The following is a 12,202-nucleotide window of genomic DNA, read 5'->3' as shown; positions in this document are numbered from 1 at the left end:
TAGGGCAATCCGCTCACCTCAGCCTCCCAAAGGCGCGGGATTACAGGCTGAGCCACCGAGCCCGGTTAAGCTCTCTTTTCAAGAGTTTGGTTTCTTAACATTTTGCAGAAGCAGAATGTTCGGACAGAAAGCACACATGCAGAGTGTGCCGTTCAGTGAACAGACACGTGACCCAGGTAGGCCAGCAGGGAAAGTCACCACCCACCCCGCAGTCCCCTTACGTAACTCCTCCTACCCACCACCCTGCCCACAAGGCAACCATCTTTCAGACTTCTGGCGTTTGCTCCATTCACTCTGCACCTGGCTTCTTCCACTTACCATGATGTCAAGTTCGCTCTTGTCAAGCTGTTCACCGTTGCTTCTGCCAGTGCATTGAGTCATCCTACTACCACCGGGGGCTTAGCTGTTTCCGTCCGGGGGCCGTTACAAGCAGCGCCGCAGGGAACAGCCTCATGCCTGTCTTCTGGGAGCTTGGGTGCTCATCCTTGTCAAATGCGCTCCTGGGAGCAGAATCGCTGGGCGGGGGGCTGTGCCCCTTCAGAGTCAGTGGGTCTGCCCACTGGTCTGCAGGCGTGGCTGTTCCCTCCATCAAAGTTCTTCTGTTTCCACTTTGAGTTAACTGATGCCTGGTAGAGTGCAGAGACCCTGAGCAGGCTGCCGGATGAGCATTCATTCACCCACGTGAGCCTCTGTTTAGCCACCACTCAGGTCAAGAGAGAGAGAGAGAGTTTCCAGTTCTGAAGGCTCCTGTGGTCCCCTCTCCAGTCAAAACCCCTACCCAGAGGTGACATCCCTGCTGGCTTCTATCACTGGGGTGGTTTTTGTATACGTGGAGTCATTCAGCTTGTTCACGGCTACCTTTTTTCACTTGGCGTGATGTCTGTGAGATGCATATTTATCCGTTCACCAATGATGGGCACGTGTCTGGGATCTGTTATCCATTAAGCTCCATTAAACGAGCCTCCTTCTCTGTGGCTTTTGGTGGACATACACCCCTGTTTCTTTGGGTTATGCATCTGCGTTAGAATTGCTGGGACAAGCTGGGCATGGTGGCTCATGCCTGTAATCCCAGTATTTTGGGAGGCAGAGGTGAGAGGACTGCCTGAGCCCAGGGGTTTGAGACCAGCCTGGGCAACATAACAAGACTTGCCTCTACAAAAAAATGAAGAATTATCCAGGCGTGGTGGCGCATACCTGTAGTTCCAGCTGCTCAGTCAAGGCTGCGGTGGCCATGATCATGCCCACTGCACTCCAGCCTGGGCAACAGAGAGAGACCCCAACTCAAAGAAAAAAGGACTTGCTGGGGCCCAGGAAGTGTTCAGATGTTGGAGCAGTTCACACTCCCAGCCTGACACTTACGAGAGTTCCAGAGGCTCCACATCCCCCGTCGGCACTTGACGTTGTCTTTGATGTCACGGATGTTCTGGGGGCCCCGGGCACGTCACTGTGGCTTTACCACAAGGGTTTTTGAGCATCAGGTGAGCTGGTACGCCAAGAGCATTAGCAGAGCCTCCTCGCACGTCATAAACACCACTACGTGTTAGCTTAGGTCAGGGCAGCAGTGTTTTCTGGAGAGGGCCAGGTACTCAATGTTTTAGGCTCCATGAGACGTACAGTCCCTGCCACGCCCACTCAAGTCAGCCACTGTAGAGAAAGCAACCAGAGATGAGACGTAAACCGGTCAGCGCGGCTGTGCTCCTGAAACTGTGTGTACAGAATCAGGCAGCGGGCCCATGCGGCTGTGGTTGGATAATGCCCTTGGGTGGGTAATGATGGTGACAGCCGTGGTGATGATGACGAGGAGGAGGAGGAGGAAGAGGCAAGATCGAGAGCGATGTTGCGTCCAGACTTCCCATTTTAAAACCAATATGGAGGCTGGGCGCAGTGGCTCATGCCTGTAATCCTAGCACTTTGGGAGGCCGCGGTGAGAGGATTGCTTGAGCCCTGGAGTTTGAGACCAGCCTGGGCAACATAGCAAGACCTTGTCTCTGGAAAAAAAAATTTTTTTAGACAGCTGGGTGTGGTGATGAATGCCTGGAGCCCCAGCTACTGGGGAGGCCGAGGTGGGAGGACTGCCTGAGCCCAGGAGGTTGAGGCTGCGGTGAGCCCTGATCGGGCCACTGCACTCCAACCTGGGCAAAAGAGTGAGACCCTGACTTGGATGGATGGACGGGCAGATGGACAGATAGATAAATAGATGGAAACTAACAAGTCTTCCTGCCCCATCTGAATTCTCAGAGTCAGCTCCATCATCCCCTACAGCTGATCCGTTCTTTCTCCGGACTGTCAAATCCACCTCTCTTTCTCTTACCCATCTGTAGCCACTAGCCCTGGTCCTGGCTTACCGTGATAACCCAGGGCTCTCTGGCTTATTGTGACAACTTCTCAGGGCTGCCCTCTCTGGTTTATCTCTCTCTGGCCTGCTACCCAAGACCCCTAGGCAGCAGTCACCAGGGAACAGGCAGTCACACCAGCAGGGTAGCAGGCTGGGAGTGGGTGCACAGTAGGGTGGGGTGGGGACTGTGAAAAAACGTATCTGTCCAAAAGCAGCAGCAAACTCTCAGATCAGGCTCACATAGACGTGTTGACCTGGGGCGGCCAGGTTTCCTGATTTCAACAGAAGCCACAATTTTGTATTTTTTTTTTTTTACCAGTGAAGTCTCCTGATTTGTAAATATTGACACCAGACTTTTCTACAATCCCGCGTGTTTCGAGCACGCCTGGTCCACGGGTCTGCGACCTCGGCAGCCCCTTGTGTTGTTCCTCAGCAGACGCCCTCCGGGGCTCGTGCGTGAGTCTCCCCCGTGGAGCAGTGAGCTCGGGGTCAGAGCTCGACCTTGGCACATATATTGCGACCTTGGATGTGCTACTTCCTCCCAGAGCCTCACCTCCCAAGTCTAGAAGATGAGGCCAGGCTTGCACACTTACCATGCCCCTCTGTTTCTCGGCCCCTGCTGTGTGCCCGGCGCGGAACTGGGTGTCTAATATGGAGGACTTCCAGGGTTCACAATAGCCGGAGGAGGCCAGTGGCCTAGTCACACGCAGTGACATCACCCGCCCACCCCTCTGCAAGTCTCGCCAAGAGCCTGCTGTGTCCCAGCCCCAGGCCAGGCCCTGGCTGCTCCTGGGTGAACAGGAGCAGACCCGATCACGGCCCCTCTGGAGCTCACAGTCTGGCATGGGGAAGGGTGTGGCAAACTGTCACGTGATGCACACACGTGTTGGACTCAGCACACCCCCTCACAGTGGAGAAGCACACATATGTGTGTGCGCACGCTCACACACACATACCAGACCTGTCTCCTCTTTTGTCATTCCCGCTGGGAGCCATTTCAACTACCAGGCGAAAATCTCAACTGAATTTATCCAAGTCTTATCCATCACTTCGTCTGTGAAATCTTCCCTGATCACCCTAAACTTCAGGGCAGTTTTTTTTTACATTGGGCTGGGCTCTTTCAGTTGTTTGTATAGCTATTCAACTCAAAATGGCTTCACTGAAGAGGAGATTTATTTTATTTAGCTGCAAACCCAGCAGCCGCGGTATCAGGCATGGCTGGATCCAGGAGCTCAAGTGAACGCCTGAGAAGCTAGCTTCTCTCTACCATCTGCTCTGCTTTCTTCCCATCTCCTGGGAGCAGGTGGCCTTCCTCACACCCTCCCGGTCCAGCTGCAAGCAGGGGTCTCTCTCCTGGGATTCCCAGCAAGCCTCATGCATCTCCTTGGCTCTCATCAGTCCCATACATGTCCTGAGCCCATCGGTGTGGCCAGGGGGTGATGCGGTGTCTCTGTACAGAGGCTGTAAGTCACATGCTTGGCTCCTAAGCCAGAGGTGGGACCGCAGGAGCCCCGCCCTGGAGACTGGCTGAGGATGGAGCCCCAAATCAAAATGGAGAGCGGCTGGGCGGGGTGACTCCTGCCTGTAATCCCAGCACTTTGGGAGGCTGAGGCAGGAGGATTGCTTGAGCCCACGAGCTTGAGACCAGCCTGGGAAACGGCGGGACCTCATCTCTACAAAAAATTTTTAAAATTAGCCAGGTGTGATGGCACATACCTGGAGTCCCAGCTACTCGGAAGGCTGAGGCGAAAGGATCGCCTGAGCCCAGGAAGTCGAGGCTGCAGTAGCCATGATGGCGCCACTGCCTTCCAGCCTGGGCAACAGAGTGAGACACTAACAACAACATAAAAAACCCAGCACCTCCGCCGGGGCTGGCCGCCTAGACTTGACAGCAGTGACACGCCGTCCCGCTTCTCTTCTGGAAACCCCGGCAGCTTGGCGTCCCTCCCACCGCCGACAGGTCATCACGCCGACATGTGGACTTCCCACGTGGAGCCTGATCAGTCCATGCCAGTCCATGCCCAGGTGGCGGAAACCCCATGGGACAGTGCCTGTGCGGTGCCCACGCCACCTGCCCCGGCTCTCGCTCTGCACCCGGTGGCCTCCCTGGCCTCCCAAGTGGATTCCTCCGGGAGCCTGGAGGGGGTTCTGGACCCTAGAACTCCGGGAATGCAGATCACAGTTTCTTAGGGCTGAGCACGCCGTTTCCTCTCCCCAGCCTCCACGCGGGCGGAGTCTCTAAATATCCTGGAGAATCGCGCCCTCCTTAAGACTCCTCGCCCCGTTCGCGCCTGTCTCCAAGCAGCCTGCCGTGAAGTTATCCTGGGATGTGCAGGGCGGTGGGGACGTGTGTGTCCTCGCATCTGCCCTGTCTCCTGGCCCTCGCACATCTCCCTGTCAACGAGAAGCGTCCCGTGGGGGAGGGGGCGGGGATGCCGGGGTCCCCGGAGACCAGGGGCCTGGGAACCGAGGCGCCGTCGAGGGACGGGACAGGGTGAGGTCAGCACGGGCTCGGGTCCAGGGTCCAGATCCCCAGGGCGGCAGGAGCCGGGCGTTGAGGAGCTGGAGTGAGCTCGGCAGAGCCTGCAGGCCGTGCCCAGGCAGAAAGCCATTGCTGGCCTCCAGGGCCTCGTCGGGAGGCCAGGTGGAGAGGAGGCGGCTGCCCTGTCCAAGCTCCCCTCGGAAGGCCGCTAAGGACTAAGCACCAGTCACGGATGCAGCCGTGGGCAGAGGCCACAAAGGGCGTCCAGATGTCGGGTGGAGAGAGGCAGCGATGAGGAGAGGCTGAGGAGGACGCGGGCTGCCCCCAGAGGGTTGGGGGAGGCAGGGCGGCTGCTAGCGGGAAGGGGAATAGGAACAGCCACAAGCTGAGCCGCCCAGAGAAGCTTCCAGGCAGTGGATGAAGAGGGCCTTGGGGAGGAGGCTGCAGGGCACGGCCACGTGGGACAGCCTGGCAGACTCTGAACATAAACATGCCTCCCGCCAACCCGGCTTGTCCCCCTCTGTCTTTCTGGAGAAGCCACGGTGTGGGCAGCAGGGGGTGTGACCGAGCGGCAGGACATGCTTTGCGTCATAGAAAGACGTCGACAAAGTCCAGCAATGCGTGGAGTGACTCAGTGACTCGAAGCATCCCCTGCCCAAGGACCCTGCTGGAAGACGAGGCAGGTCTGGGTGGAAAGCCATCAGGAGGGCTCAGGGGAAGCCCAGTGAGAGGGCAGGGTCAGAACCCCTGGGATCCTTGGTTCCATGCCCCCTCCCCGCAGCCTTCCAGGACCACCCTGTGTGAAGGGCACCCCAGCACGCTCCTTCCCCGCCTGGTCGCCCTCTGACACGTCCCACCTCGTGCGTACGACGGACTCATTTGTTACATGTTGTCTCCTCTCACAAGAACCCAAGCCCAGGAAAGGCAGGAGCATCCGTTTATCCTGTCCACCACTGTATTTGTCAGATGGATCAATGAATGTGCACGGTAGGATGTGACCAATGTCAAAAGATGCACAGAGCCGGGCTCGGTGGCTCAGCCTGTCATCCCGCGCCTTTGGGAGGCTGAGGTGAGTGGATTGCCTGAGCCCGCGGGTTCGAGACCCGTCTGGGCAGCAAGACCTCATCTCTACAATAAATCAAAAAATCAGCCGGGCGTGGTAGCGCCTGCCTGTAATTCCGGCTACTCAGAAAGCTGAGGCGGAAGGATCGCTGGAGCCCAGCAGGTCGAGGCTGCGGTGGCCGGGAGCGGCCACTGCACTCCAGTCTGGGTGACAGAGTGAGACTCCAACCTACAGAGCCTGAAGTATTTACTATGTGCCCTCTCCTTAAAAATTTTGTTTGTGGGGGAAGGCGACAACAAAAGAGGGACCTAACAAAAAAATACAAAGGACTTGGCTCTAGCTCTGGGTGCACTGCTATTAGTTCTGTGACCTCAATTTCCCCCTCTGTGAAATGGGTATGGTGTCCACTTCTCCAGGTTGCCAGGAGGGCCAGGGGAGCTACGGCATGATAACAGGAGCCTGTGTTCCTACAGGCTTTCTGGGTGTCAGGCTCCTCCTAAGGGCGTGACTCTCTTGGCTAGTTGCTATCCAGTATCACCGCGGCATCTGAAGAAGGGACGCTTAGTCAGGCCCATTTGCAGGTGCAGGAAGCCTGAGTGGTCCCCAAGGGTGAGCCCATGGGCCTCCAGCAAGCAGGCGATGGAGCCCGGATTCGAACCCAGTTTTCTCTGACTCCAGATCCATTTTTGTGAAATGATTTTGCTCCCTGAAGGGCCAGGAATCCCTTTCTGAGCTGAACTGTGAAGGGGGATGGGGGGCAGGGGGAGGTGGAGGGTTGGGCAGGGAGGCGTCCTGGTTCGGAAGGAAAGTTAGAAAAGCATGCTGCCTGGGAGGCCAGACTCGGGGAGAGCCCTCCACTGAGCGACTCCCGGTCACTCTGTGAGGACATCAGGGGTGGGCTTGGGGACCCCTGCGACAGGTGCAGCCCCCACTCCACTGCTCCCTCAGCCGCTGGTGTCCGGGCCCAGACTCAGAGTGGTCCAGTGCGGCTCCGGTCTGGACTGGACCGAGTTCCAATAGCGAGTCCCGGGAGCCGGGAGAGATCCACCTGGGGAGAGATTTGAGGCGAACGCGCCTTGCTCACCCAAGTCCAACAGGGGCAGAAACCCAGGTTTCCGTCGGGCAAAGGGGGAGCACTTCTCCTCCTGGAGCCTGCCTCTCCGGCGACCCCACCTGGCTGTCCACGGCAGCCACGCCCTGGGCCCCCGCCTCCCTGCTGGTGCTCGCCCTACCTGACCCCCCCCCAGGTAGCCGGAGGGATTGAGAGTGCGTGCAACCGCCCTGTCCCATTCTCTTCGCCCACCCCTGCCTGGTTCTCAACTCTGTAAGTGGAAGTGGCTCCCTGCCCGGGACTGAGCCTCATGGGGACAGGGACCACTACTGCATCCCCAGCCCTGGGCAGGGAGCCTGGCACCTGGTGTGGCACCTGGGTATCGGCATTGCCTCCTGGGCTCAGGCAGCTCTTTTTCCTGGCTCTGCGTCATCCCAGCTCTGTGTCCCTCCCCCTACCTCCCAAACCAGGACCCAGTGGGGGTGGGGCGTGCCTGCCCCGTCACACACGTCCGGTGGCTGGCCACGTCCCGTCTGCCTCCCAGACATCGCTGGGCACTGCACTGGCCACCCTGACCCAGGCCCCTCCTCCTCCACACTGATGCCTGGACTTGGCTTAGGTACTTACCCGGAATACTCAGCAACCCCGTCCTCACTACCCAGCGGTGGCATCGGGACCGTGTCTTCCCACCCAATCCGCATGGCACTAGTGAGCCAGATGTCACTTCGGAGGCCTCGTGGGAGAGCAGGGAAGATGGAGCAGAAGAGGGCTCATAGGTGGGCACCTATGCCGGGCGCAGTGGCTCACGCCTGTAATCCCAGCACTTTGGGAGGCCGAGGCGAGAGGATTGCGTGAGCCCAGCTTGGACAACATAGCAAGACCTCGTCTCTACAATAAATTTTTTAAAAATTAGCCGGGCACGGTGGCAAATGCCTGTAGTCTCAGCTTCTTGGGAGGCTGAGGCAGAAGGATCGCCTGAGCCCAGGAGATTGAGGCTGCAGTAGCTGTGATTGTGCTACTGCATTCCAGCCTGGACAACATCCCAACCCAAATATTTAAAAAGGACAGGCCATTCTTAGACATGCAGCACCTCCACCAGCCCCAAGACAGCTACTCACTGCCTCATGGAGAGGTAGCTGTGGACAGGGTCCAGTGACAAGAGCTTAACACCTGTTGGCACTGTAGATCCGGGTGCCAGCCGTGAAAGGGAGGTACAGTCGCCACCCCACACACACTCCCCGACCCCAGACATCACAGAGAGGGCGGGAGCCCCGGGCGGCCCTTCCTGGATCTCATTTCTCTCCCAGCCCGTCCCCTGCCCCTGTAGCCAGTGTCCCGAGTCGGCCTCGTCGTTCCCACTCGTGCACTGACTCCTCTGTCCCATGCCCAGGCATCCCAAGCAACATGTGCCATTGCTGTGTGTGTCTTAGGCTTTCGACCGACGAGATGGCGCCCTGCGTGCCCTCCGCAGCCTGCTGGTCTCAGCCTGTGCGGCACGGTGAGACCTGTCCGTGCTCTGAGGTTTACCTGGGCTTTAGCTGTCTGATTCGTGTCGATCCTCGTAGCTCTTGCTTATTTCTTTTCACCCCGTGGTGTGTCCTCTCCCAGGATTGGAGGTTCACGATCACTTTGTTTTTAAAATGCTGAGTTGCAGCCACCCAGGTGTGTCGTTCTAAGAGCCAACCGTGGAGGGGAAGCACCCGGTGGAAGCCCATCGCCGGCACATGCCTGGCGCCTGGTGGACACGTGGCACGGGCACCAATCTTCACCCGATCTCCTGTCTCTCCCGCCCCCAGGATTACCTCACCGACCTCATCACCAACGACAGCGTGAGCTTCTTCCGCACGTCCAAGAAGATATACCCGCACCGGCCGGTCCTCCTGGTCATCAGCCATGCGGCCCCCCACGGCCCCGAGGACTCGGCCCCCCAGTACTCAGGCCTCTTCCCCAACGCGTCCCAGCACATGTAAGCCCAGAGCCGCTGGGGGGCCGGAAGGGGGCGGGCAGGCTTTGTGAGAGGCAGGGGACAGCATGACGGGCTCTGCCTGCTTGCGACCTCTTGCCTGTCTGTGGTGAGGCCGGTGCGAATCCAGCCAGCCTGGCTTCACACCAAGGCAAGAGACGTGATTTTACAGCTGGGGATCCATGTGCCCCGCCAGAGGCCTGTGGGTGGCATGGCCTGTGAGAGTTTCCCGCTTAATGCCACATGTTTGATTTCATCCATTTAAGAACATTCTGAGAAGGGGTCCCTGGCTTCAGACTACCAGCTGTTTGCCAACACGGCCCGAGCTTGGCTCTGTGGCGGGCTCCCCTAAGCCCTGCACGTGGCGTCAGGTCTCTGAATACTCAGCGACCCCGGATGTATCTGTTATCTATCGCCATGTGACAAGTTACCCCAGAGTTCGGTAGCTTAAGACAGCAAACAGGCTGGGCATGGTGGTTCACACCTGTAATCCCAGCACTTTGGGAGGCCGAGGTGGGAGGATCGTTTGAGTATAGGCGTTTGAGACCAGCCTGGGCAACTTGGTGAAACCCCGTCTCTAAAAAAAAAAACAAAAAAATCAAAAACCACATTGTCTCACAGAGTCTGAAAGTCAGGACTCTGGAGTGGCTGGTCTGTGGTTCTGACTCCAGGTCTCCCAGGCCGCCCTCAGGCTGTCCGCTGAGGCCTGCATCCGAGGCTGGTCTCGACGCCCTGGGCAGATGATCAGGGAGAGGAAACAGGGCCAGGGTACGAGCCGCAGCCCTTTAAGCCCTGCTCTCAGAGGTGACACACCATCCCTCTGCCATGCTCTGTTGGCCACACAGGCCGGGCCTCCTTCTGTGTGGGAGGGACCTCCCTAGGGTGTGAAGACCAGGAAGCAGGGTCCCTTCAGGGCCATTTTGGAGGCTGCCGATCGCGCTTGGGATCCCCATGTTACAGATGAGGAAACTGAGGCACGGGGGGCGAGATAACACCTGAGGTCACCAGCTGCTAAGCAACAAGGCCAGGGTTCAACTCCAGCTCCTGCTCCTGCTCCCCATCTCCGCCCACCCCCGCAGTCCTCCATCCAGCGGGCTGGCAAATCTTTCTGGAATGTTCTCCTGCTTTTCTCTTCCTCAGGCCACCTTCTGCTTAGCAGTTGAGACTCAGCAGCCCTGGCTGTGACATTCCGGAGCCACAAGGACAGGGCAGAGCCCGCCTGAATGTTCAGGGTGTTTAATTTTCATTGCAGTGGGGACTCCCTGCCCTCTGCCCACCCCCCAGCCCTGCACAACTACTGCCCGACAGGCCCGAGTGGCTCAGAGGCTGTGGCCGGTGGCGTGTTGACCTTCCACTCCCCTTCCTCCCTGGCGGGGAGGAGGTGACAGAAGATGACAGACCACATTCCAGGGGCTGCAGGATGGCCTCTTCACTTCCTGGTTCCCCCCAAGCCCAGTCCCAGCCCTCTCCGCCAGGAGGCCAGCCTCCACCCCACTCCCCTCAGGGGCTTATGCTGTGAGACGGGGGTGGCCACCTCAGACCCAGCAGAGGGAGGAGCCGTGAGGGGCGGCACCCAGCAGCCTGGGGTCTCGGGGCGCCGGTCTGACCCTGCCATGGCCTGCCTGCTTACCCCCCTGAAATGAAACCACAGGAACCGGAGAGAGATGCTCCCTGCACCTTGAGGGTGTGCTCGCAGACTCACCTCTGGGGGAGAATCAGTTCCAAACAAAACCAGAAAGAAGGAAGTCCTGCTACCGGGCTGTTTGGTCCCGGCAGCTGGGAGGGGTGAAAGGGGTAGAGCCGTGCCCGCTCGGCTGAGTCTGGGTCTTTCTATCGGAGTCGCCCGGGAGGCTCTCACCCCAGCAGGCTGCGTGCCAGGGTCCTGGGGCCACTTCATGGAGCCGGACAGGTGCTGCTGGGGACATTCCCGTCACCCCAGCCCCAGGGCCCCTCACCCACCACACACACGCAGAAACATGGAAATACAGACACACAAGCAGACACATACGCAAAGGGACACACACATGCAGCCACACGAAAGACATACAGACATACACAGATATGCAAGCATGCACACGTGCACACACACACACACACCCCCATCAGCCCTCGCCTTCCCTTGAAGTGTGGCATCTGACTTATGCCTGGGAATGTTCTACACGCGGGTCAGGCCCTGAGATGCCAGAGCCGGCCCACAGGCCCCAGACATGAAAATGCAGACATACCGCACACACAAGCTGACACATACACAGAGGGCCCGAGGGCCAAAGGGAAGGGGATGTGCCTTCGGTGAACGCCCAGACATTCCTGGGATGCTTAAGGCCGGAAGGCGCCCAGGCTTTGTTGGCAGCCTCCAGTCCTGTGACATGCCCATGCCCTCCCTGGGGGAGCCCAGCCCTACACAGGCCACCAGCAAGGTGGCCTCGGCCCCATGCACGGCCAGCTCTGTAGCCTCCTGGCCTCTAAGTCCTTCTCTGAAGCCCTCTCAGAGCAAGGACTGCGGAAGTCCTGACCTGCTCAGCCTGGCTGTTCTGGGTCCACACCAGCCCTCCTCTGCCCCCACCCCACACCCGCTGCTCATGGCAGGAGGGCTAAGAATCTCAGCCTGGAGCCTGGCCGGCAGGAATCTGCCACACCTTGCAGCCCCCTGGCAAGTCCTCGAGGACAGAGGCCAAGGGCGGAGTGGGCTCATGTCTGCACGCGGGGCAGGCCCCGAGACGCCAGAGTGGCCCACGGAGCTTCTGGAAATCGGAGGCAGCGTGGGCCCTGCAGGGTTAGGGCAGGAGGCTGCGGGTCAGCCGGACTCCAAGGCCAAGTCCAGGATTCGGCTCGGAGATGGTGACTCCCCTCCCACTCCACGCAGCCACGGCGTCTGCCGCTGTTCAGAGCTGTGGTCTCGTGATGTCAGCCCCAGGACTTGTTCATATTCGAAACGCTGCTGGGGTCCTGATGCGGCTGCCCGAGGGAGGGGCATCTGTGCCCTCTGCCAAGGCAGCTGTGCCCTGCTCTCACTCCCTGAGGCCCCTTGCCCCTTAACGCCCGTTTTTCTCATTTTGATTCAGGGTCTCACTCTGTTGCCCAGGCTGGAGTACATTGGCACACTCATGGCTGCCACAGCCTCGACCTGCTAGTCTTAGACAATCCTTCTGCCTCAGTCTTCCAAGTAGCTGGAACGACAGGTGCACACCACCACACCTGACTCATTTTTTAAAATTTGTTTGTACAGATGCTGTCTTGCTATGTTGATCAGGCTGGTCTCAGACTCTTGGGCTCAAAGGATCCTCCCACCTTGGCCTCCCAAAGTGCTG

At 58.8% G+C, this 12,202-nt stretch overlaps 1 protein-coding gene across 2 annotated transcripts in view; it reads left to right on the top strand.

The window, feature by feature from the left end:
* Nucleotides 1-12,202, top strand: part of SULF2 (sulfatase 2) — a 69,375-nt gene that overhangs the window by 31,194 nt on the left and 25,979 nt on the right. For both annotated transcript variants that reach the window (XM_021711471.1, XM_008056289.1), the window contains exon 3: nt 8,728-8,897. In XM_021711471.1, the coding sequence (XP_021567146.1) occupies nt 8,728-8,897 (170 nt within the window). The remainder of the gene's footprint in view (nt 1-8,727; nt 8,898-12,202) is intronic.

Source organism: Carlito syrichta, unplaced genomic scaffold, assembly GCF_000164805.1.
Source record: "Carlito syrichta isolate Samal-C Ts95f unplaced genomic scaffold, Tarsius_syrichta-2.0.1 Scaffold302313, whole genome shotgun sequence".
Classification (NCBI taxonomy): Eukaryota; Metazoa; Chordata; class Mammalia; order Primates; family Tarsiidae; genus Carlito; species Carlito syrichta.
Note: the sequence above shows the minus strand (reverse complement) of the source record. Positions and strands in the feature narration are given on the sequence as shown.